This window comes from Pseudopodoces humilis, chromosome 5 (genome assembly GCF_049639895.1).
Source record: "Pseudopodoces humilis isolate 2021_Gansu_Grassland_sample_001 chromosome 5, ASM4963989v1, whole genome shotgun sequence".
NCBI classification, from domain to species: Eukaryota; Metazoa; Chordata; class Aves; order Passeriformes; family Paridae; genus Pseudopodoces; species Pseudopodoces humilis.
Window position 1 is genome coordinate 13,881,797 of NC_142204.1, and position 25,763 is coordinate 13,907,559.

A 25,763-nucleotide genomic window follows, 5' to 3' on the forward strand; every position below is an offset into this window, starting at 1 on the left:
AAGGCTTTTACGCTGAGATTGCCAAGATTGAAACAGAAGCCAGTGACGCGCATCACCCTCCTTGTGGCTCATTAGGATGGGATATAACTCCATGTTCAGCCAGCTGCAGGATGGAGAAACAGTATGGAGGCTGCCATGAGGGCTTGACACTAATGAGCACCTGAAAGGTTAAATAAACGTCTGTGGCTGATGTTAGGTCTCAGGTTATAACCTTGGCAACTTGTCCTTTGATGTTTTCTTTTTCTCCCCTTCTCCTTGGAAGCATTCCCCTCAGAATCTTGTTCTGGCTTTGATAGGAATCTACATGGGAACCTGTGTTTTCCATCTGGTGTTGTTTTGACTTAGGCTGCTAAGAGCTTCTAGGATTCAAGCTAGAGCTTTTTACTGTAGGTTGGCCACAAAAGCTTTAGCTTATTTTAATTTTTCTGGTCTACTTCTCTAGAATAAGATGATGTGTCTATTCTACATATGTGTGTGATTTATTATATGTAATGTTAATGAGGGATATATCCTGTTTGACTGTGGCAACTGCGTTTCACTAGTGCACAGGTGGCCTTAATATTTCTGCTTTGTGGGTTTCTTCTTCTATCTTTAACTTCTGTAATCTTTGTGTTTTGTGGTTTACAAGATTTTTTATCATTGGGAAATATGTTGAATTGATGTTGGGGCCCAAATGTTACACCAGAAAAAAATACTCTTTCTTTGTCAAATGTCTGCATTGTGAAATCTTCACATTAGTCTGTGGTTTTACTCTGAAAATTGACTGTGGGACAACGAAATACTGTGCAAAACGTTCTCTGCTCTCAGGCTCTGTTTGCAGCCCTGGCCTAGCAATAACCACACTACCTTTTTATTGCTGTCTGAAGCAGCAGGGGTGGACAGAGGGACCTCAGTCCTCCTTTGGTTCTCTGTCACCCAAGAGGCAGTTACTTCTCTTCCCACTTGAAGAATAGGTCTTCATTTAGCTGTGTCCACAGCTGGTCTGTGTGGGTATGCCTCCACTCAAAGTAGGCAAACAACACTGATTTATACTGATTTATACTAGCAGAGAACTTGCCCTGTTGGCCTCAAAGCATACTCTTACTCTGGAGCTGCCTGCTCATGTTTGGTATGCATTAAGGGTGATGATATAGGGGTCACAAGGAGGATGGTTTAACTTTAAACTTTTAGGTTGAAATTGCTTGGAGAAGCGTTATGTAGAATTAAGCATAATTTTCCTTGGAAGCTAAGTAAACTCAGTCCAGAGGCTGTTGAGAGGCAATAAATGTGGGACCACACAGTGCCATCTTTCCAAAGCCACCCTTCAAAGCACACTGCACATTCAGCCAGCCCTGAGTGCTATGTGCACATTTCACTGGCTCAGAAATGTATGTAATGTAGCTATTTTGTTCAAATTGCTGCAAACTCCCCTTATTAAGGAAGCTGAATTACATAAATTGTTGAGTTCTTGCTCTGGGGACAGAGCTGGAGTTTTTCCATTAGAGGTAACCTTCAAATGAACCAAGGTGCACCTTTACCTCCTAAGTACAGCCCAACTAAAACATTTTACCCTAAGCTGGGTTTTGGTTTGAGGGGAAGTGAGCATAACCTTGGAAATATCATGGTAGTGAAACCTGGTCCCACTTACTAGTATCAGAGCAGTTCTAATAGGCCTCAGGTATCTGCATTGTGAAATCCTACACCTTAATTAAAATGGGGGGGGGAATCTTCTCTAACAAAGACATACTTTTTTATGTTCAGTAGTCATTGAAATAATTACAGGTTAACAAAAATAAAGAGCATTAAACAGAATGTCAAAATATGTCTGTTCCTCACAGTTGCTCCGTTTTAACTCTCATCTCCTCTGATGTCACAATTTAATTAGGTACCTCAGTCACCATAGAGTTTTCCAGACAAGATGTGAATATGTAATCTACAAATCGGCAGAGCTCAGTTGCCATCCTCTGTATTTCATTCATTTAACACAGTGCAGAAAAGTGAAAATGAGGTTCACCTTGCACTTTTTCTGAGGCAGCTTTATGAGATACTGAATAAAAGTGTCCAGCTGTGAAATTTAGTTTTAACAGCTGATTATGCTTTTCCACACCAAAAGTGAGGTGATCAGTTACTTATGATCACCTTCAGACCTGCACACAGATAAGCATCTAATCAACCTGGGATTAAAGAATCCTTTTCTCTGCCTTTTTCTATGGGCAAGGGTTTTCAGAGTTTGTTTTACAAATGATGGTCTGTGGTAACCCTAAATGAACTCCATTTGGAAAATCTTTCCAGCTTTTTCTGTCTTTGAGTCTGTAGAACACCATTTAAGTGCTAGTTGGTTGGGCAAAAGAACATTATTTGTGAATATCTGGTAAGGAGAAAGATGAAGTTTTTACTCCCACCAAGAACTCTTATTTCATAGGTGCCAGGTGAAAGTGCTCTCCTGAGGACAATAGCCATAATACAGAGCTGGAACAAGCAACTCATCATTTTACATTCTCTTCTCTCTGGTCCTATGCTCCTACTTATATTTTTTTAGTGATGTTTTGCTCTGCTGATTGGAGGGTGGGCAGAGATTTAACAGAATGGTTGAAAATGTTGGAAAATATCCCCATTTTAATTGTTTGAGGGGAGTCATCTCTCAGTTCCTGCCCATCTCCACACTTGTACACTGCCCTGTTTTGTACCCCACAATGTACATTTATCAGGCCCAGCAGATAGTAGGAAATCCCTGTCTGCTGTGAATTCAACAGGTTAAAGCTTCAGCTGTTTGCTTGCTGCTTCAGTTTCATATGTTTTTGACTCTGAACAAGTTATGCTTTTCTGTGTGTTGTGGAACTATGTGTTGAGAAGGTGGGATGTGAACAGGACTGGCTATGGACAGGGTTTTTAATTTTACATCGATGTTACTTCGCTCTTGGAGTCTGAGCCATGATTCCAGGCCGCAACTGAGGTCTTAAGCCCCTTTAATGTGTCTCATTGAAGACAGGCTGGCTTATCCCAGCCTCTGCAGGGGCTGTCTTCCAAGCCACACCTGCCCATGGCAGAGCCGGTGATGATGTCAGGTTGGGTGGCACTATCCTGAAAATGTAAGAGAGAAGACAAGTTTGATCCTGAAGATCCTGAAGAAGAGGATGAGTCCATTCTGGAAGAGTCAACCCTCGAGGAATTTTCTGCTCATGGTGCCAGAGGAAGGGATGTTGAGTGCCAGTCAACGTCTCCTGGTCTTATGGCTCACAAAAGGAAGTCTGTCCGTACTTAAAAACTTGAAATTGCGGTTCCCCTCAACACATTGCCCCCAAAGTAAGAGTCAGCAGCAGTTCCTCCTTTTGGTTGTGCTAGCCTGCCTTTTCTAGGGAAGCCACGTAGTAGGCAGAAGAAGATAGCTGGCAGAATCCATTCTGCAGAGAAGAGAAACACAGAAAGTGAAGGGCTTGGGAACAAAAGGATTTTAAGACTTCCTGAAAAGGGTGTGCCTTTCACAGTTCTCTTAGTTGTATTTATGTATTTTGGATGTATGTAAAGTGTTGGTAGCTTTTAGAGGTGAATGGTTCTCTTGCTGTGTGGATTTGGGATCCATATACTTGCTGATTTGGGCCTTTCCCAGACTGTGTCTATACAACATTGGTGCCAGTGTTTTTGTCTGCATTTATGGAGTAGCATGTGGCTGGGATCTTCTCCTTCTGCTCTGAAGAAGACTAATTGCAGAAACTCTGCTCTCCTTTTCTTTCTTTGCCACTGAACTTTCTCATTACCTCCCTATAATCATGTCTGACACTTCCATTATCTGATTTCCTTCCATCCTGTGCTTTGCAGAATTTTGCTTACAGTAATCACGGGAGGCAATCTCTGAGTGCAGTTGTGTCTTCCTGTTGGAATATTCTGGATTGCATACTGCTGTCCACATCCTGTGTTCACTGCTGTCCAGTGTGGCCAGTGTACACCAAAATCCAGTTGCATGCATTGGGTTGGTTTGACTCAAGCAGGCACAGCTGCCCATGACAGTTTGCATGTAGCCTGTGGAGATATTTCACATCCACCCACCCCAAATTAATTTTGTTTGGTTGCAGCACGTTTTGTCTGACCTGAACTTCCACACACGTGTACACTTCATGTTTTTGGAACTCAGCTTTGCCTGAAAAGAAATTAGAAAGGAGACAAGTGGAAGCAAAGTTCATTGAAATATTAACAAGTCATTTTGTCTTCTGCTGGTTTTCATCAGGGTAAAAAAGATCACCAAAACCACAACAAAAATAATACTGAAATTACTATGGGGGGCTGCAAACATAATAGTGATAGAGTTCACTTAGCTGTGGTGGTTTCTTTCGTGTGATAATATTGAGGTGTTTTATTTCTCCCCTGTGAGACAGAACACTATTAGCCACAATTTGTAGTGTGCCCCATGTAGAGGCTGGGGAGGAGAGTTGGTGCCTCAGAGGTTACACAAGGCCGTGGAAGACCCAGCAACAGAATCCAAAGCGTCTGGACCACCCAAGGACCTGCTCATGTACCACAAGCCATCAGGGAAAGATTAACTCTAAACCCTTTTGGTTGCTCTGTACGGTATAATTGTCTAAATGAAATCAATGAATACTTGATTTGAGAGTCTCCCATTGCTCCATCCCTGCTGTTCCTAATGTTTGTTAACAGATTGCTTTGTGGCAGAGTGCAAAGGTGCCGCTCTATAAAACTGTAATGACTTCTGGAAAGGAAGTTGCCCTGTGTATTGCAGAAAGCACCATTCAGTTTTGATTGGAACATGGGGAGCTGAGAAGTTGTTATTGCTTTTAGTACAGCTACTTGGAATAAAAATTTTTGCTCAGTTATGGTTGAGATGACATTTCCTTTTTCCTTGCTTTTTTCTCTCCTTGTTTACCGATGGAGTTGGAATGTTCTCCTTTGCCCTGGGCAGGGAGCTGGCACGTGGTAAGGTCCTGGCACACCAAGGAAGGAGAACTCCTTTTCTGTCTCCTATGCTCCTCTGTCTGTCACCCATCCTGTTTGCTATTCCCTTGACTTTCTCTTGGCTGTTTTTTTCTCAGTCCTTGGGGGTTCTTTTGTCAGTCCCCAGCCAGCTTTTTTATCCTTTCTTGCTCTCTAAGCAGAAAATGAAGTGTTTGGTGAGCTGACTGGATTATCCGTGGCGAGGGGGTTTGGTGGTGCCAGATCTCACACTGCCTGGCTCTGGGAGCCAAGGGGACTGAAGAGGAAAAAAGAGGAAGATATTGGGGCTGTAAATGAGCCCCAGTTGCACAAGCCTGTTGGCACAGCAAGGTGAGACTCATCTGAGCATTATTTTGCTGTTGCTGCAAGTTGCAATTTCCCCCAGTGAAAGACCACTGGCCTTTGGGCTGGCAACCCACGCTGCAGGTGTGTGGTTACTCACTGGGTAGGGGTGAAGATAATTTACAGCAAATCTCTCAGATGTTAGACCTTGGGCATCAAGTATAAACACTCTCACCTCACTTTCCCCAAGAGCTGTCGTCCATTAACTTCCAGGCCTGTGGAGTGGTCTTCCTTCCCTGACAGGCTCCAGGGGGGCTGGCTGGTACCCCAGAGGGGGAGTGAGGAGAGGGCAGAGAGGGCTCTGTGCAGTGTGACAGCTTACAAGCATGTCCACGCTCAGTTCCCTCCCCAAAACAAGCCAGAGTCCCCAGCACTCCTGGTGCTGCCTGACCCAGTGCCTTTCCCTGCCAGGAGTGTCCCGTGTGCCAGGTATCTCCCCATCACAAGTCAGCCTTGCTGCTGGCAGAGGAACTGAGAGAATTGGAACAAGGACAATAATTATTTCAATAATTCTGTTTATTTTTTTTAATATGTTCTTAATACTTCTTAATAGTAGTACTGTAAATGTAAATTGTATCAAGGCACAGGAGCTATTTGTGCTATTTTTGCCTTTATTTCTGCTTCTCAGCCAGTTATTCAGTGCTATTTGTACTGTTCCATCACCCTTTCCTAGGAAATCAGTTTAACATGTTTGACACTTAGCCTGTGAGCTGACTCTTCCATGAAAACCCTGATTGCTTACAGGACACTAAACCTCACTCATTTATATCCATTAATACCATTCTAGTAAAAAAAAAAAATCACTTTTACATCAACCCCCCCCCCCCCGGCCCCTCCATGTTTGGCAGTTTTAAAATGCTGGGGAATTAAATAAATCCCTCTGAATTTGGGGGTTTCCAACCTAGTGTCTCTAGCTTGTAGTTCTTGTACTTTTTTCTTGTATTTCTCGTCCTTTTGGGGGCTTCAGCAAAGCCTGGTGTAATCAGCAGGAATTGTGACAACCATCTCAGCTGTGTACTAGGTAAGACCTCATGCCTTTGATGAGAATTTGAGAGGTCCCTGCGGTTTACAAGTTACAACCAGGGACTGACACATCCTTATTAAAATATGGAGGGGCTTGGTGTTTTACAGAAATATTGAAAAGTGGAGAAAAACTTTCTCTTTCTAAGTAATTTTTCCACATGCTGGTATTTTGGCAAACCAATCTACTATACCATGTCAGTGAGTTAATGACAGGCTGGTGAAATGAATGTTCACAGCTTTAAATCAGTCTTTTCTTTAGGAGCATTTAAATTGCTTCATTTTTGTTCAAGGTAATCTTGACTACAAAACTACAGGCCTGCAGGAAACCCATATATTAATTGCAAAAGCTGGGTCTGAAGAGGTTTTCCACGCTGCTGATCATATATGGCATCCCAGATGAGTAGCAGATCTGATTTTATAGTCATGTTGTGTCAGGAGTTTAGACTGAGCATTACTTGTAATTCTGTCATTTTTCTCTACTGTTTCTTTATTAATGTCTTCAGCGTTCTTGGTCTGTCCTCAATCTTTCACATTTTGTACTGATGCTTTATTACAGTGTTTTCCAAATTTTTTAAGTACAAATCTTTCAAGATGAACAGCAGTCCTTCCTTGGGAGCAGACTGAAAGCCAAATGATCTTTATTCATATAGCTATTGCCTTGCAGATCCCCTCTTTGGAAATCACTGTTCCATTATGTGCTGTTGCTTCCTTGTCCCTACACGCCTTGATGAGCAGTAAAATACAGTGTTGACATTTAAAATATTGTCACTGGCATGGCTGATGTGTGAGTGAGTGAGGGAGGGAGTTTTCTCCACAATGGTGATTTTTCTGGGGCTCTTTGAAAATTCAGGCTATAGTGATGGTTATTCTTTTTTGTATTGGCTACACTTGTAGTGTATTTTTGAGGTGCATTTTTGAGCTTTGCTTTGCAAACATAAATGGAACTGTTCTTCTCATTGTAGTTGCTCTCAGCCATGTCTATCCTGTGTCTTGTCCTCCAGGTGCTGCAAAAGATTTGTGCAGCACACTGGATATAACACTTTACTGCATCACAGCAGTTAAATATGAAAAAATCCCCATCACTCAGAGCTTGCATGGCCTTTACCCACCATACACAAACTGTCACCTAGGGTGTATTATAAACTTTTCTGTATAAGTTTTCTGTATTTTAGGTTCACAGTTTGTCACTGCGTTGTTATTTTCATTTCTGTGTCTTTGATCTCACAAAAAGCTCTGCCCTGGTCAAGGAAGCTGTTGACACAGTCCCCCTGGCCCATGTGGGCCTTTGAGCTCGTTATGGGGTGAAAGAAGGATCATGAAAGCAGAGCTTCAGAAAACACCATAGCTGCCAAATAGCAGCATTCCTAAAGCTGTTCTGTGTCATACTGTGGGCTTCTGCTTTGGATCTGAGCTCTCTCAGATTGCTGTCCACAATGTTCTTTCATCAGTGTGGCTGTAGCAATACAGAAATATTAGCAGTAGTTACTGTTGTGTCAACGTAGAGGAATCCATCCTGTGTAGGTACTGCCATACAAGCAGAAAATGGATGGACCCTTTGCCCTGAGCTTACTGTCTGAATGTCTACAGTACACAGAAGGTAAGTGGGTATTGAGAGATTTGGAAGCTGAGAGAAATGAAGTTATGAGCAAAGAAGATTCAGCTTCACCAGCTGAAGATTGCTGATGCCTTTAGGTATGTTCCCCATCTGAAATGTGCCACATCTCCTTCAGCTTGGTCAGCAATCCCTCATTGTTTCTGATGCATCTTTTCTGGGAGTCAAGGGGCTGGCACAGAAAATCCTGGCTTGTTCTTCACTTGTCACTTTGTCCATTGGCTGTGCTGGAAAGCCCCAGCTATGCAGTGCTAGGCTCTGTTCACACATCAGCACGGGACAGTCACAGCCTGAAAGCACAGCCTCGGCACAGTGCAGATCACCAAATACACACTGTTTCATGTGAAATCTAATAGTGAAATAGGTTCAATCTCAAATCCTGTTCTAGCCAGTCTCATTAGAATATGAGAAGCTGACATGGTTTTCCCTTCTGCTCCATGTGATAAGGGAATTTCTGTTACTGATACTTATCATGAGAGACTTCTACAGTAAAAGTTATGGACAGCTCAAAGCATATCAGGAAGCAATACCTAGACTTTTCATATGGTTTACAAATGGCATTTCCAATTCTGTATACAAGTTCAAGCACAAATATAGAAAGTTTTTTTGTGGTACTGATGGAAATTTCTGAATCTATAGCAGGTCACTTACTCCATAACTGGCATAGTTTTAATAAGAACTATCCATTTGTCCTTGACTTGTCATTTGTTAGAAAACTCAAAATCTTAATGGTTCACATTGGAGAAATAAAGGTCAAGATACAGGCAAAGTTCCTCTGTATTACCAAAGATAATAAAAGGGGAATATATTTGCTCCTGGTTATGCTAATTCATCACTCCAAGCAGGGTGTGATTGCATTCTATCTAGTCAGTGCTCTTCTTTGTATCTTAAAGAAGAGATACAGCAAAAGTAAAGGGCACTTGGAGATAGACAGGGAAAATAATTGAGTCACAGAGAGTCTTCTGTTTGAGGAGGGATGGGAAAGATAGGGATTGTTTTAATTTAAAGAAGAGACAAATAAAAGAGAACGTGACAGTAGTGCACAGAATGATGAATGATACAGAGAAGGTGAACTGGACACTCTTGCTTGCCCTTTTATAAGTACAGAAGCAGAGGGACTTCCAATAAAGCAGAAAGGCAAAAGTAATAACACTATTGAAAGGGCATTTTTAAATTGTAACTATCTTGTTTCCAATGGCTCATCTTCTTTCTCCATGATTCTAGAGCATGTCTTGAGGGGCAAAGACCTCCAGGAGATGAATTCAAGTGGTCTTGCTAAGCAGTCATTGCAGTCATGCTGCAAAAACTGCTGATTGGATCAGGTTATTTGGCTTGTGTGAAGGGGAAGAACTTGTCAGATAGTCTTAAAGAACCTTTTTAGTCTCAAAATAAGTGGAAGTTTAGGTAAAGACATTAATGTGTGTAATGATACTATGCATGCATTTGCTAGATAGAGTAAAAAAGCAACTATTCAGGACAAGAATCTGCTACTGATGGAAGGAATATTCCTCTGCCATTAACCCCCATGTCATTTCTTTGCTGGTCTCCCTGAATCTGCTCATGACACTTTTATAAAATGATGTTGTGCCATGTTGGCTCAGGCTCTGCTGTCAGGACCAAGCAGACTTCTGTCCCCAAGGAAGTTGTTGGAAGCACATTTATTCTTCCTGAATATTCCTTTCTGATATTCTCTTACTTTTGGATGTTCTATTTTTTATTCATCTTTATTTGATAAGTTTGTACCTCTCCCCTGCCTTATTGTTAAAAAAAAGAGAGATAATGAGACATGCAAATTCCAGATGAGTGAGATCACATTCTGGTTAGATTCTTACAGTATCTGTTTGGATCCATTGTTACTCTCAGACTTAATCCCTGTCAGTCTTTTTTGTAGCTGTGCAATTATTTTATAATTCCTCACCAGGCTGTGCTATTTGATGTAGCACAATCCTGGCCCACCTGTGGTGATCATCACTTCAAAGCCCCGGTTCCTGTGGTCATTTTGAGTGCATGCCTGCCTCATTTCTAATGGTCTGTTGTGGTAATGTCAACTGTGATGATTCAGCCCTGGTTCACATCTGCAAGGTGGCTTTTCCTTTTCTTGCCTGCTGCAGTTTTTCCCATCTTAAAACAGGTGAAACGCCTCAGCTATTCCTGATGGAAACCACTTGCTATGATGTAGGGAAAACTGAATTTTTACTAATATCCTTATGCCTTATAATTAGGTCTTTGTTTCTCACTCACCTACAGGACATCATGAAAGCATTTGCCAACATTTTTCTTATTAAACTTTGTGCAGCAATGGAGCATTTAAAATATCTACTACTCAATATAGAACAGATGTATTTTATCAATCACGTGAAATGTATAATTTGTAAAAGTTTATGAGATATACGTATTTATGTGTATGTGTGTATATATCTATTTACTATGTATATGTACTGTTAGGGATGTATTTGCCTGGCACTACAGTCCAGCTCCCTCAGAAATAGTTACAGCCCTGGAATACCAACCTACAACCTAGTTTAGCCATTTGAAGTCACTGGGAAAAATTAATTGTAAATTTAATTTAGTACTCAGAGGTATGCAAATTTTATGTCTAAACTCAAGTGAAAAGATGCATTCAGTCTAAGTTTTTGGCATTTGTCAAAAGCCCTCCAAAAACCATCCAGGCTGGAGGCTAAGTTGCCTTTCATAAATCTCAGCTGAAGACTTTCTGTTGACTTCGTAGGACTAAATTGTTTCTATTGTTCTCGAGTAATTACATTTTTGTTGTTATCGGTGGAAAGAGCCCCACTGGGTTGAGCATGTAAGTATATGGGAATGAGGGGAAGGAGGATTTGTGTTAGTTAAGTGGAGATGATAAAGCTGAAAACATAGCAGCAGGACATAAATCAGATTTTTCTTCTTTTTCTAGTTGGCTTGTCACAATAAAACACTGCAACAGATGCTGAAGCCAGGGTCAGATCCAGATGAAGGAGATGAAGCCTTGAGGTTTTATGCCAAACATACAGCACAGATAGAGGTAAAGGATTGCTCTCCAGAAGATGGACTATGAGACAAGTCTGCATCTCGCGTGTGGTGTATCTCCTCTTCTTAAGCTTCCAAATGGTGTGGATTATTTATGAGGAGGAGGTTGAATAATATGCTTTTGGCTGTGGGAGATAAAGGAATACACCTATATTAGAAGTGCCTCCAAACCATCGTTTCACAGTAGCTTTGCTGTGTCTTAGCAAACATGTTTTGTTAGGGAAATAATGACTGTGGATAGGACCTGTGTAATGAAGTCAAGAATCCTCTTGTATGGCACATCACTCAAATAAATAATCATGAGTTTCAAAGCCATTGATGCTGGCTGTTCAAATTAAAACTCTGGCTGGAGTACAAAGAGGTTTTGAAGTGGTGTATTCAGTATGGCTTTTGTTTAAAATACCAAGGCTTGGCCTGGTTCAGCAGTTCTGCTCTCTGTTTTAAACTTTACACCTGCCATGAGTTGGACTTAGATAAAGGTCCACAGAGGAATCCCACCACAGGATAGGTGGAACCTCCATGGCCTTGGCTGTCCAGAGAGCAGCTCAGTGCTCCTCTTAATGCATTTCAATTTGGGTGCTGCTGAGATCTCTCTCAGCGATTATCAGCCAGTTTATCTGTGTAGCTTGTAAATTTAGGCATTAAGCAAGCACCGTGGTCAACTTTTATGTGGCCAATAGCTTCTTCTGGAAAAGTGAAACTCAACCCAGCATTGCTGCTGTACAAAATAGATAATTGCTTGTCTTTGAAAGCAGTCCTAGACCTGTTTGGTGTTTCAGATGTTATCTCCCCTATATTAACATACCTCATTTGTTTGATTTGAAATTCAAATAGTGGGGGCTTTTTATTTTCACCAGTGGCTGTAGGGGAAGCATGGTTGTAGGAATCAAAAAGGGTTTTCTACCCATTTCTGTGTTTTTAGTAATGCAAAGTCAACAATCAGAATGGGGAAGCAAATTTGATGGCAGTGTGGTGTGATAAAATAAAATCTAGCTGCCTCACCAGTAACTTGCTAGGTGCTGAAGTGCAAACAATTCAAAATCTTGGGGTTTGTCAAGTAAAAAGACAAAGTCTGACAAGATAAGAGTGCTGTCTGAATAAAAAAGTGTTATTTTTGTATATTCACCTTTACAACTTATCCCATCATAGAAAGAGATTCAAGATGAGAAAAGTATTTTGTAGTAATAGCAGAAAGCCCCTGAACTTCTCCACTTTTTGCTGGGAGAGATTTGTTTCAATTTGCTGACAAATTGAAGCATTCTGAATTACAACATTTTTTATATTTGGGGAAGTCTGAACCTAGGTTTTTCTTGAGACTTATATTTGCCACCTTATTCAGGCAGGCTTTTGAAAATAAAAACAGCTTTACTCTGTTTTGGGATTGATTGGTCCAACTTTATTGTAATGTTCAAATAATTAATACATTAATTTGTAAATAAAAAGGGAGCTGTGAACAAGAAAAGATATGACAAAATTATTGGATAGTCACAGACTCTGACAAAAATGTGCATTTTATTTGTAGATTGTTCGCCACGATAGAACAATGGAAAAGATTGTCTTTCCTGTCCCCAATATTTGTGAATTCCTCACTCGGGAATCCAAAAGTCGGGTATTCAATACAACAGAGAGAGATGAACAAGGGAGCAAAGTCAATGACTTTTTCCAGCAGACTGAGGATCTGTACAACGAGATGAAGTGGCAAAAAAAAATTAGGAGTAAGTACTGTAATTTTAACAAAATAGCTTCATTTTGCTAAAACCTTGCTTTTAAACCTTCAAATACTTTAATTTTAATGATACACTTTTCTCTGTTCACTCTGACACTACAACAGACAAAACTGTTCTGGGCTTGAGAGTGTAGGTCAGCTGAGATATTTGCATGCCTCCATAAAAGAAGTGTAATATGGAACAGTTATTCATTTGTTCAAGACGATGTTTTGGACTCCAAAAGTTAAATTGAGGGACGGAAGAACTGAGTGTAGTTCTACTAATCTTGATAGTGTTGCACCTAATTAAGCCAAGGCCCCTAATATTTAACAAAAACATGTGTAGCTGCATATTTGAGGTTTGCAGATTCCTGAAAGGCCATTAAAAGACTCATAAAAGTCAGTCACTTAAAATCCTCTCTCACCAGAACCTCAGCTGCTTTAGATCTGCCCAGCTGCCATGGAATCAGTCCTGCTCTGCCAGTCCACATCAGCTTGGCATGACTGGCCTGCAGGGTGTCCCAGCTGGCCCATGCTGGTGCACATCCCGTGGTACTGGGGAGGCACATGTGTGGCCTTGAGCTGCTTGGTCAAGATCATGGGGGAGAGATCAAAGTAGGGACACCAAGAGGAGGGGCAGGGAAGCCCCACCAGGTATGCTGAATGGCTTCAGCTCCCTGGTGGGCAGTACAGCAGCTGGCCCTTGGCAGGAATGGGGCTATGGCCCATGTTCCTGGGTCAGAAGGCTCCTGCCAGCTCAGCCACTGGCCTTTGGAGCAGAAAGTTGTATTTTATATATCATAGAATCACAGAATGGTTTGGGTTGGGAGGGAACTTAAAGATCACACAGTTCCACTCCTCCTGACATGGGCAGGGACACCTTCCACTATGCAAGGTTGCTCAGAGCCCCATCCAACCTGGCCTTGGACACTTCCAGGGATCCAGGGAAAGCCACAGCTTCTCTGGGCAACCTGTGCCAGGGCCTCACCACCCTCACAGGGAACAATTCCTTCCTGATACCCAACCTAACCCTACCCTCAGTCTGAAGCCATTCCCCTTGCTTTGTCACTCCAGGCCCTTGCCAAGAGTCTCTCTCCATCTTTCCTGTGGGTTCCCTTCAGGCACTGGGAGGCCACAATGAGGTCACTCCAAAGCCTTCTCTTTTCTGGGCTGAACATATATAAAAATGCCTAAAAGTGATCACTTCATTCACTGCTAAAATGCAGATGCTCTTAGAGTGTCACACACCTGCTCACAGCAATTATTCAGGAAGGAAGGAAGGAATAGGGTCTAGAGCAGCAGGATAGGCTGAGGATAGAATGTGGGAGCATCCTGAATGTGATGGAAACATGGATGTTATTGCAATTTTCTATATGTCAATTCCCAGGCTTTAATTTTCAGCAGCAGCAAGTCTTCAGCATGAGCCCCATCGACCCAAGTCTGCTTCTTTTGGTGGCACCACCAAAAAACTTAGTAGTGGCAAACTGACCAGAATATAAGTTGAAAAATACATTATTCCAGAATCTGCAGTCTATTTGGGAATAAAAGTCATTGTATTGTAGAAAAAATTACTTCAGTAAAAAAAAATCTTATCTGGGGGTTTTGCATTAGAAACACAAAAAAAAGAGCCAACCCAACAATTAGATAGACCAGACCTGCCTAATGCTGTAAACAAAGAAAATTGCTTTATTTTTATTCAGAACAGAAATTTCTCAATTCCTTTCATTAATGGAATATCCCACAAGTCCCCGTGCTGGGTTTTTTTTATATTATTTGAAAAGATAATACAGGTTGAAGCAGGATTCATTCTTTAGCCAAGTGTCTGTTAGCATGAAGTCCGTGCTTCTTAAATTGACAGATGTCACTTTTGCAATGGCTCCAAATGTTTAAATCTCAGCAGTCAGCAGCACAAGGTTATCACAGTGAAATCTGAATATTTACCTAATTGCTATTAAAGGCTATTTAGACTAAAACCTGAGACAGTCATATGCAGTTGAAGGAGTCTGCTGTTTATAAAAACTTAGCTGGGTGCTCTGCATACTTGCAGGAAGTTTTCAGTACTTTAAAATCTAGTTAGGAGGTATGCACCATGTTTGAAACCTCTCTGACCAGAGGTGTTTTTACACTATTGCACATAGGATCTTGTTTCAAATGTCCATTTAAGCATATTGTAATGCATTAATACATATGAAGTGCTTGCCTGAGTCTTAGCACCCTCTGATCTTGTTCCTGGCCCTCCTGCTGAACCATGTATGTGACTCTAGACACAAATTCAACTCTGTTTTGCACTGTTTCCCCTTTTAGTCTTTTCTAGCTAGGCTGTAGGTTCTCTGGGGTATGGGCTATTTCTCTGTGTTTGTACAGCACTTCACATATTGAGATCATGGTGTGTTTGAGTCCTTTCAAGCAGGAGTACAGAGCTGTTGGTCAGCAGGTGACCATGAACTTCTGAGCATCACACAGGAAACAGTCAGCTTCTGTAGAAACAAAACCCAGGCAGACCAAATTTTGCCTGCTTCCCAAGCAAATCAAAATGTTTTTAGTTTGACAGAGGTGGGGAAAATACTCCAGTTCTGACACCAATGCCTGTTCCATCGTTCCTTGCCTATGTCATTGGTGTACTTGGTCCAAATAGGTCATCTGGATGATACATTCTGGGTGTTCTGGTTGACTGGTATTCAGAGTGCTAAAATCCATTTGTTTGCTTGGTTTTATGTCCCCATGCACAGAAGCTGCAGATTCAGATGCAGCTGAAAAGACTCCCTTGCAAAATATCCAGGCCTAAATTCTTACCAGAGGCAAAACTCTGGTATATAATAAACTGTATTGTGATCTTTGGATTAAAAGCTCTGCTTGAAACTCTGTTTTATGGCAAATGTATGTTTAATAATTGTCTATTTTAGTTAATTTTAAAGATCTACATATTTTCTACATTAATCTGTATTTACTTCCCTTGGGGCCATTGGTGATTGAATTTCTGCTTGCTTTCAGCTTATTGATTGCTGCTTTTCTTCCCTTTCTAGATAATCCAGCCCTGTTTTGGTTCTCCAGACACATCTCTCTCTGGGGAAGCATTTCCTTCAATCTTGCTGTATTCATCAATTTAGCAGTTGCTCTGTTCTACCCTTTTGGAGATGATGGAGATGAAGGCAAGTAGAGTTTGGTCTTATTTTTTTGTTTTAATTTTAGATGCTTTCATTTCTAAAGGTAACAAATAAAGCTGCATTTTCAGGTTCAGTCATATCTGGAAACCGTTTAATGTCTCCTAAGTAGGTACCAGATGTTGTCTGAAATGTGGTGGTTGATTTGTGTGTCACGTGGCCCACACAATGCAGAGTAGAATAGACAGAGCATAAGCTGGAGATTATCTAGATGATCTCAGCTAATTTTTTTATATTGCCATATTGCAGTGTCCTACTGCACACATTTAGCTGCAGCTTCTGAACTGAAGGAGGATTCCTGGCAACAGAGGGACAGAGACTTCTTAAGCCTGACCAAATTGAATGACTTGCAGTCTTGAAAACATATGGAAGAGAATTATTTGAAAACTAGCTTGTTGGCTTTTGACTATATTGTTTATTGGCATAAAAGGGTATAAATGTTGCAAGGGATAAATGCATTTTGTAAAAATACTCTTAGAACTTAGGATTCTGTCTCTGCTTCATCCCATGTCACAGGAAATATTTAATGAAATTTTTTATTTGCTATGAATGCTGCAGACTAGCAGGAGGCCTCTTTGAAGCCCAAACAAGCTTAATTGGGATAAAGCAGACAAAATAGTTCAGAATACTGGTAATGGGAGCAAAGCCACTCACCTCTGGACCTTTGATTCATGGCCAGTCAGTAATGTGACTGAAAGTCACCTCTGTCTGATGGCATGTGAACTGGACTGGTGGAAGCAGTCCAGCTTCTAGTAGATACATGTGCTTTTCACAAACACCACAGCTGGCACCAGCAAACATTCCTGCTGGCTGGTGGAACAGAAAGGCAGCAGATTAAAATATATTGGCATGGGGACCACACTGCCCTCGCAGCCCAAGGGATGGTCTCTGCAGGTCACAGCTCAGGCAGCTCCACAGTCTTGTGGAGTGAAGCAGAGTTTGCAGGGCTGTGCCCTGGAGAAGGGAAATGTCTTTTCCTTAGGGCTTTGTAAACTGGGGAGTCACACAGAGCATGTTAGAGCCCACAGAGAATGAGAGGAGAAATAGAGGGTCAAAAATAAACCTTTTAAGCTACGAATTTTTAGCTAATCTATACTCATGCAAATCCTCTAGTCTGCAATCGGTAGGTATTAATACTTATTCTGAACTGCAGATTTATATGGCTTTAGTTTAAGTGGCCCCAGTAATCCAGTGATAGCGCATTTCAGGATTCCAGCTCCTGGTGCTTGTAAAGCCAAAGGGACTCCTGAGCAATAAGGAATAGGTGTGGCCAAATCGCATTAGCAGTTCATGAGGCGTCCTCCTTGCTTCCAGCCTCCCTCTCCACCATAGCCTGATCCAACAGCTGGAGTTTGTCTCCCATTTTTCCCCTTCACCCTGTGTAAATCCACCTCTATTCACCTGTCTGAGGTGCCTGGGCTGATCTAATCATCCCAAAATGCTGCCTTTTAGGAGGTGTTTGCTGTTCTTATGTAATATGACATAAGCAAAACTGCTCCAGCTGAAGGCCATTCCTGAAAGGAGCCTAAAAGAAACAAAGGAGACAAGAGCACATGGTGACAGGACAAGGGGAAGGGCTTCAAGCTGGCAGAGAGTAAGTTTAGTTTAGATATTAGAAAAAAAACTCTATCCTGTGAGGGTGGTGAGGCCCTGGCACAGGTTGTCCAGATAAACTTTGGCCCCATCCCTGGAATTGTCCAAGGCCAGGCTGGATGGAGCTCTCAGCAACCTGGGATCATGGAAGGTGTCCAGGAGAATGGACATTGATGATCTTTAAGGTCACTTTCAACCCAAACCATGATTCTGTGAGGACTCCTTACCTTCAGGGTACCTGTCTGCACATGGTCCTGGTGTGGGTCCTGCAACATGAAATTGCTGGACCTGCAGTAGGGAAGGAAAACTAGTTTGTGAAAGAACCACAGAGAGCATTGGCCTTACCTTTCAGATGGGCTTGAAAGTAATTTTTTAAGATCCTTTACAAGTTTCTAAATCTTGTTGGCGAAGAAACTCTCTGCCAGAGCTGACCTTGAACCTCCCACATAGAAACATTCCTGAACTTCGGAAGAGTTTGGATGCCATCTGAATGTTGAGGCTAGGGCCTGGTCTCATTGTTTTCTAATCCCAGCGATGCTGCTCAGCTGTGTATCTGTTGCCAAAGAGATAGCATGATTCCTATTGTGAGTCTAGCTAAATTTTCTATTCCCTTCTCCCCCGTCACTGACCTCTCAGTTCATCCCATAACAATAGAAGTCAGTGTACAAGTGTGACAGTGCCTTGAGATCTGAATGTGCTTTTTATATCGCAGCAACATGGTGCGTTTCCAGGGCTTTAAGCCGAGGGTGAGGGAAAACAGGGGCATGGCTCAAAACTCGGGGAGTGCCTGGAGCCAGCATCTTGCAGAGCAGCAGAGACTGGCTGTGCAGGCACCCGGGAGCACTGCAGATGCTGCCCAGCCCTGCCCGGGGCTGCTCCCGCTGTGCCAAGTGCCCCGCTGCCGTGCAGAGGCTCCTGCGGAACACCCGCGGCCCTTCGGGAGGGAGCTGCTTTTTTGGGAGCCGGGGCTGGAAACGTGTCCCTCCTCTCACTCTCTGTGCTGCCCCCAGCACCGGCTATTTCTGTAGCTGAGCAATCATGGAATCAGACCGGAGGGGCCCTAATGATCCCTGCAGAAGGGAGCTGATTAGTGGCTTGCTCCAGGAGAAGGGTAAACTGTTCCATCTCTGAGCACTCCCTGGATTTTAATGGAAATTTCATTAGCCGCTCGTATTATTACCTGTGCAAAAAGCAACAATACTCTGAGAATAATAGCTCCTGCTGCAATTAGGGCAAGCTGTGGTCAGCAGTTGTGATGCATGAATCACACTTTTGTTAGCTCTGCCGGCAAAGGAATTGATCTTTTGGATCCGTTTCTTGGTGAAAAATGGAGTCTCCAAAGATGCCTTTCTCAAATCTCCCTTTCTCCTCTGTGCAGGCACGCTCTCACCGTTGTTTTCCGTGCTCCTCTGGATAGCAGTGGCATTTTGCACAGCAATGCTGTTTTTCATCTCCAAGCCTGTTGGCATTCGACCCTTTTTGGTGTCTGTTATTCTCAGGTCTATATATACTATAGGGCTCGGTCCTACCTTGATACTCCTTGGTGCTGCTAATGTAAGTACTTCAAAAGCAACCAGAATTTCCCTTTCAGCAGAAGGAAAGATGTTAAGGGTCTCCTATTAAAAAACTCCTTTGATTAGAGCTGAGCAAAAACTTCTTTTTCTGGTTAATTGGTTAAGCCAAAAAAATAAATCATTTCCAGTCATCCTGAAACAGCAGTGTCAGCGAAGTGGGAAGCTAAGAAAAAAACTGGTTTAGTTTTATGCATATGCAAATATTTTACAAACAAAAAAATATGAAATTTAAAGAAATATTGCTGCATAAGGGCAATCAAATCTACAGCTTCATGTTAAAAGAATAATTTTTTCTACCAGTAATCTCAGCACTATTGACACAAATTTGTGAAATGTTTCTGAGACCTTAAATATATTTTCAGGAAGAAAAGAGTTTTCAAAATTAAAAATTCTCTCAGCCCTTTGCCAGATCTCTTAACTTAGACATGAATAAGTTTGCATGCTTACTGAGCTTGGTAAGATACACAGTCATGCTCACAAGTCATCTATTCAAATTTCTGCCTGACTGCTACAGCTCTAATTCACCCCAGCACCAAGTATTGAGCTGTTTGCCACCAGTTCTGTATGTGAGAATTTCACATACTGAAAAATACCCAGACATATAGTCAAAGGTAAAGGCAAGTAAGCAGCGTTTGCCCACGTCAAATCTGTGAACAAAGGAGTCATGTTGAGTCCTCATTCCTTGTCCTGGACTGCCAGACAGATGAGGTGAGACCCTTTGCTGTTCACTTGTGCAGTGCTGCTCATGTGCAGGCAAAGCTTGGGAGCCATGGAGAATCTAATGCTGTTGTTTAAATACTATACTTCAAAAATGTCCTCAGTTCTGAAGGGGTTTTTTAGGGATTTTAAACTGAAGAACACGATCTGAAGGAAATAGATCTCACACACCCCCACACACACTTTCTGTTGTGTTACTGTTGTTCTCTTGGTAGTAGCATGCCTCGCTCCTCTTACATAGTCTCGGGTCTAAACTCAAAATTGTTGGGAGTTCACTCCCCGGCTGGATTTTAATGCCTCGTGACATTAACCATGCCCACGTCATCACTAATGTTATAGGAATAAATCACAATGTTATGAGGCACAGTGCAGTGCTGGAGAGGTGATGTACTTCCACTCACTCTCATGGGCTCATTCCCAGTGTGCTGTCAAAGCTGGATTTCTCTCACCTCACTCCGGCTATCTACCTAAAGGTTGTGCTTTTAGTCAAACCAGCCTATCTAGACAGCAACCCAAACAATAAATACCAAGATTTTTCTGATGGCTTAAACCTACCCTTCTACAGCTCTGTAACAAAATCGTGTTCCTGGTGAGCTTTGTTGGGAACCGTGGGACTTTCACCCGTGGCTACAGAGCGGTCATCATGGACATGGCTTTTCTCTACCACGTGGCCTATGTCCTGGTCTGCATGCTGGGCCTCTGCGTGCACGAGTTCTTCTACAGCTTCCTGGTAAGTACGTGCTGCTGTGGAGGGGAAAACTTTGCAAAAATAGAAAATACCGTTACCCATGCAGCTGTCTTCAATTTCTTCCTGACAATCAAGCCAAATCATGTGTATTTTTAGCATGCCGTTGTGTTGCTGCCCCTTAGGAGCTGCTGTTTTTATTAGAGCCTGTTTCTGTTAGGACTTATTTTATCTGTTTTAGAGCTGAAAGTTTGCTCCTTTCTTCTCAGACAATCATCATCCAGCCCACTCCTTTTTCCCAGCTTTCTTTATATTCTGTGTTCCTGTATCTTCTGTCAGCCCTAGCATTTTGGGTTGTCCAGGGATGTGTGCATCATACCTGTACCAAAGGATCCCATTCCTCATCTCCAACACATTTTTAACAAATTACTTGGGAAATGTGGATGGCATGCCTCTGGTGTAGCAGGAAGATTCATCACCTGAAATGTATCCCACTTCATTTTCTTTTGTTGCCATTACCCAGATGGAATGCCTTTTAATAAATTGGTACAGGTGCAGTGAAAATGAATCACATAAAATTATGCTAAACTCCACTAACTGCTCCCTTCATGCTGAGTAGCAGTAAAAGGTGTTTCACTGCTCTTGTTTGCTAATCCTTTTGCTCTATATTGGAACATGTGAAACTGGTAGGGAGACTGACTAAATTGTGGTCATTTACATTGATTCACTTTCCTGTTGTGTTTTTTTCTCAGCTTGCTGAATAGTGGTGAACTCCTAGCATTTCAAAGATGTGTTAAGCACACTAAAATTTTCAGGGGTTTAGTGCTAACTCAAGTACTGCTCCTGTTGAAGTCAGACTTTCCAGATTTTGACATTGAAATTTGCTCAAACTTGGAAGCAGACTTTAAAGGAGCCAAGATTGTGGCTGTAGCAGCAGGACCCTCTTCAAATGGATGTAACTCTCCTTCTTAAAAATGCACAAATTACCTGCTGTTCCTTCAATGAGTTAGGTGATCTCTATCCAAAGTGCCAAGCAGTTTAAGAAACATTTTATGTACTTACTTTTTTCAGTGATTGCTATTGACCAATGTCCATGATTCATGGACATTATCCACATACTCAGGTTGCTTCCAGGTGTTCACTTAGTGGATGTAGTCTAGACTCTAATATTTGTTTATAACTCTCTCCCCTCTTTCTTCCTTCATTATTAATCCTTTCATAAGGCTGTGGATTTCAGATAAGTTGTGGCTAATACCTTCTTCTGTGGAGAGTTTTGATAAATCAGTGTGTCACTTTATATCAGTAATCGGAGTGTTTTGAAGTAGAAATACATACATTATAGATAAGGTCCAAAGCACTATAGAACGTCAAGAAAATTGTAAGAGAAAAAAAAGTTAGAGGTTCTTGTAAAGCTCCTGTCACATTTGATTGCTGATTTAGGCTTTTGACACTTAAAGCAATATTATCTTAATATATACTTTTCTTTAAAGTTAAATACCAGGAAAGCTTATAATGCAGGATAAAGAAGAATGAAAGTTTCTAGTCTTATACAAACAGTGCCATGAATTTAACTTTGTCCTGAAAAGGGGTGGCCCCAATCCTTGTCCATGTGACATTTACATGATGCCATGAACTCAAATAAGTTTACAAATAAGTAATTACTTACATGTATGAGTGCATTTTTGAGTTGCAGCCTGTGCATGTTTGTCAGATGAGAGATAACATGAAAAATTACTTTGTAGATAAAGATTCATAGTATGAAGACGCTTCTTCAATTTCAGTCTAACCTGGTTTTATACAGGGGGAAACAATGGATCTTGGTGGTAGGTGTTGTCCATCTCTGAATCAGGCTCAAATATACTTTGTAGCTTTGGATTTTGCTATAATTAGTTTTAAAATTTAAAGTTCTGTGCTAGATTTTCTCCTCCATAAGCATGCCCAACTCCCACTGAAATCAATGTGAGTTTATGAAGCTGAGAAGGTAGAACATAGTTCGATGTATGTTTCAGTAGTTCAAATTGTTTTCCTGTGTAGAATCTATATATTGCCTCATTTGTATTCATTTTTCCTCTACTCTCTGCCTTCCCCAGCTGTTTGATCTGGTGTACAGGGAGGAGACATTGCTAAATGTGATAAAAAGTGTTACCCGGAATGGTCGTTCAATTATCCTCACTGCAGTGCTAGCACTCATCCTGGTTTATCTCTTCTCCATCATTGGCTTCCTCTTCCTGAAAGATGACTTTATCATGGAGGTTGACAGGTTGAAAATCAGGACCCCTGCTGCAGGTATTGTTTTTTATATTAAAATTTCCTTCTGATGTATCCCTTTTTCTGTCTGCCTAACCTAAATTTTCATCTAAGGACATCAAATTTCTTTATTTGTGCCTGCGTGACTGCAGAACTAATTCCATATACCTTAGAACTCAATTAAGTCTCTGTGTAAAATTTAATGTGCATAGGGTTGTTTTAGTCTGGGCTTATTTGTTGAAATGCTAAAATCTAACACATTTGATTTATTATGTTTGCTTCACAAACTTATGATAACACTAAAAAAATAATCTGTATTTCCTAAGTATTTTCCTAAGTGAAAAGCAGATCGAAGTGGATTGTATTGGTTCTCATCCTACCTTAAAAGCAGCTCATAGTAATTTCTGTGTACTGCATGAGGCATGTGATCTTAACATGTTCATTAACTGCATCCATTTCATTGCTTTTTAAGCTTCATCCAGCAGAAATTTATTACAGAATTCACATTTCTCCTGATAGGAGCATCTTTTAAATTCAGTGTGTATCTCATGATCATCATTGTTCGTGTATAATCCTGGCTTCAGTAAAGTCATTGGGAGGTTTGGAACCAGTTTTAAAAAGGCCAGGATTTCAGCTTTCTAGAATGAGAGACTTTGCTAAAGTGAATAGAGAGCTACAAACTTGCTGTGCTAGAAAAGAGCCAGGTCTGGTCTGTTGAGAGCTTTGTATGTGCTGCCAACCAGCCTGCTGGGAGCATGGGCAGGGGACTAACTGGCTGCAAAGAAATACTTGAGAATAGCTGGTGATTAAATTCCTCGAGGCATGATTTTCCCAAATGCTGAGCCCTTCAGACCTGTACACAAGCACAGAACTGGCGGAACCCAGCCGGGGCTGTGTGCACTCAGTGTTTGCCAGTCTTTTCCTGAAGTTGTTTTTTCAGGATTTAAAGCTCACAAACAAGGCAAAGGTCATTCAAGACTCATGGGCCTGGTGTACTTCAGCAGCTGGTTGAAAACTATATGAAAAAAAAGAACCTGACAGATTTCTTTAACAGACCATGATTTCTTTTTTTAATTTTATTTTTTTTTCCCCCTACTGATCATCCATTAGGGGCTAAATTGGATTATAATGGTAATTTGACTTACCATTCATTTTTGTGACATAACTTAGGGTGTGAAGCCTCACTTTGAAAGGTAGTTGTGACCATCTTAATAAAACAGGCTACACACAGCTCTGGTCTGATCCAGGGCAGCAGCTCCCGTGTGTTTGTGTTGCTTCTGTTGAGCTCTTGGCAGATTTTTGTGGTGTGGGTATGTTCTTGCTGGCTTCATACATTGCCATTTCTGATCAAAAACTCATCAAGAAAATATGCTGACTGCATGCTGATGGAACATTATGCTTCCCAGGACAAGTGCTTTAAATTTTTTCTTTATAAAGTAGCAGAAAGAGTAAGTCAGAGTGCATGTTTTCTGCATTACACATACTGTCTTAGGCTGTTATTTTGTTGTATAGTTTTGTCTTCATTTCTTCTCCTTAAACCTTTTTTGCATCTCTAATTTGAAATGCAGAAAATTGTTGAAGGTGCACAAGAGAAAATTGGTTTGATAAAATCAAGCTGATGTACACATTTACCAATTCGGGAATGTTAAATTAGTGTTTTACACAAACCCATACATATTTACAAATGAGTAACAAACTGTGTTATAATCCTTGAAAACCCTTAAATATTCTACATTCAGGATAACTGAACATCAGCTTGGTGTCCTTCTTGTCAGCTTTTGTGAATAATTTATCTAATGATTTTAAAAACTGACATTATTTTCATATCTGACAGTTGTTTCCTTCTTTGAATATATTTTGTTCTCACCAGAAGCAGCTGCATTTGATGTAGATTCATTAATTTCAGGAGATGAAATGGGAATAGCTGTGATATACAGTAAATATAAAACTGTGGTTTTGTTCACTGCGATTGCTTTGAGCTGTTGAGGCAGACTCTTTTGAGGAGGGAGGAATTGCCGGTGCAATTTGTTCTGTTTTTTCTTCTTAGCTCTCCAACCTGGTGATTCGCTCCTAGAAAATAATGATTTAAAACTTTACATCAATGTAGTGCCTGTCTTTTTGTCAACATCCCACTTTTTCCACAGGTATTGGTGAAGTTCCCACTACAACCCTGACATCAATGATGGGAGCCTGTGCAAAAGAGAACTGTTCCACGAGTATCCCAGATCTTAACCCAGGTCAGTACAGAAGTTCCCTCAGACCAATCACTCAGAACCAAGCGATCCATGGAAATGTTCAAGGCCAGGTTGCACGGGGCTTGGAGCAGCCTGGTCTAGTGGAAGGTGTCCCTGCCCATGGCAGAGGGTTGGAATGAGATGGACTTTAAGGTCCCTTGCAACCCAAACCACTCTGTGGTTCTCTGATCTGTGTGTTGTTGTTGCAGGGACTTCTGCTGGTGTGAGAAGTGACGATGACTGTTGTGAGTCAGAAGTGCTCAACTTCTGCAAGGCTTGGAGCTTAGTTGGCAGCTTTGCTGTTAATGGGAGTGCTTCCCACACCTGATTTCCAAATGCTCTGACATTAATTTTGTTATTAAAAGAGCTTGCTGAATCATTATGCTTGAACATACAGGTTGCTTCTTGCCAAGTGACTTAGCTGAGAGAAGCAGCTTGCTGCTTGTCTGCAGCATCCTCACCTGCACGCACTGAGCCACTGTTAGATCCAGTTAGGGCCACAGAAATACATTTTCATGGCATAGCATATCTACCAGCAAGCTTTTGTGTATATTTTCTACCTGCATCTGGGCCAAGGCCAAGACCTAAGAACCCAGATCCAGGCCCATGTGTCTGTCTGTTTCCCACTCTTTCCATGGGGCACTGTCTAGTTGAGGTGGATGGTTTTTCACTGCAGGCATTAAGTTTGGTTTGATGTGTTGTGGCCTTTGCAGCGGAGGTGTGTGCACAGTGGATGGTCTGCAGGCTCAAAATATTTATTGCCACAGTTGCCTGTGTTGATGGGGGCTGAAAGTGAGGACATAAATGGTCCCTTCCTGTGTGCCAGTATAATGTTGTTTCATAAGCTTTATTCTTCCACTACTGATTTTTGAGTTTTTAGGATCAAAGCCTTCAGGGAGAGGGCTATAAAAGTAGGCTTT

At 41.5% G+C, this 25,763-nt stretch overlaps 1 protein-coding gene across 6 annotated transcripts in view; it reads left to right on the forward strand.

Moving 5' to 3' along the window:
- ITPR2 (inositol 1,4,5-trisphosphate receptor type 2) overlaps nucleotides 1-25,763 on the forward strand; it is a 248,590-nt gene that overhangs the window by 191,383 nt on the left and 31,444 nt on the right. For all 6 annotated transcript variants that reach the window (XM_014260468.2, XM_014260471.2, XM_014260470.2 and 3 more), the window contains 7 exons: nucleotides 10,815-10,922; nucleotides 12,450-12,642; nucleotides 15,656-15,781; nucleotides 18,765-18,940; nucleotides 20,243-20,407; nucleotides 22,453-22,648; nucleotides 24,754-24,846. In XM_014260468.2, coding sequence (XP_014115943.2) covers nucleotides 10,815-10,922; nucleotides 12,450-12,642; nucleotides 15,656-15,781; nucleotides 18,765-18,940; nucleotides 20,243-20,407; nucleotides 22,453-22,648; nucleotides 24,754-24,846 — 1,057 coding nt within the window. The remainder of the gene's footprint in view (nucleotides 1-10,814; nucleotides 10,923-12,449; nucleotides 12,643-15,655; nucleotides 15,782-18,764; nucleotides 18,941-20,242; nucleotides 20,408-22,452; nucleotides 22,649-24,753; nucleotides 24,847-25,763) is intronic.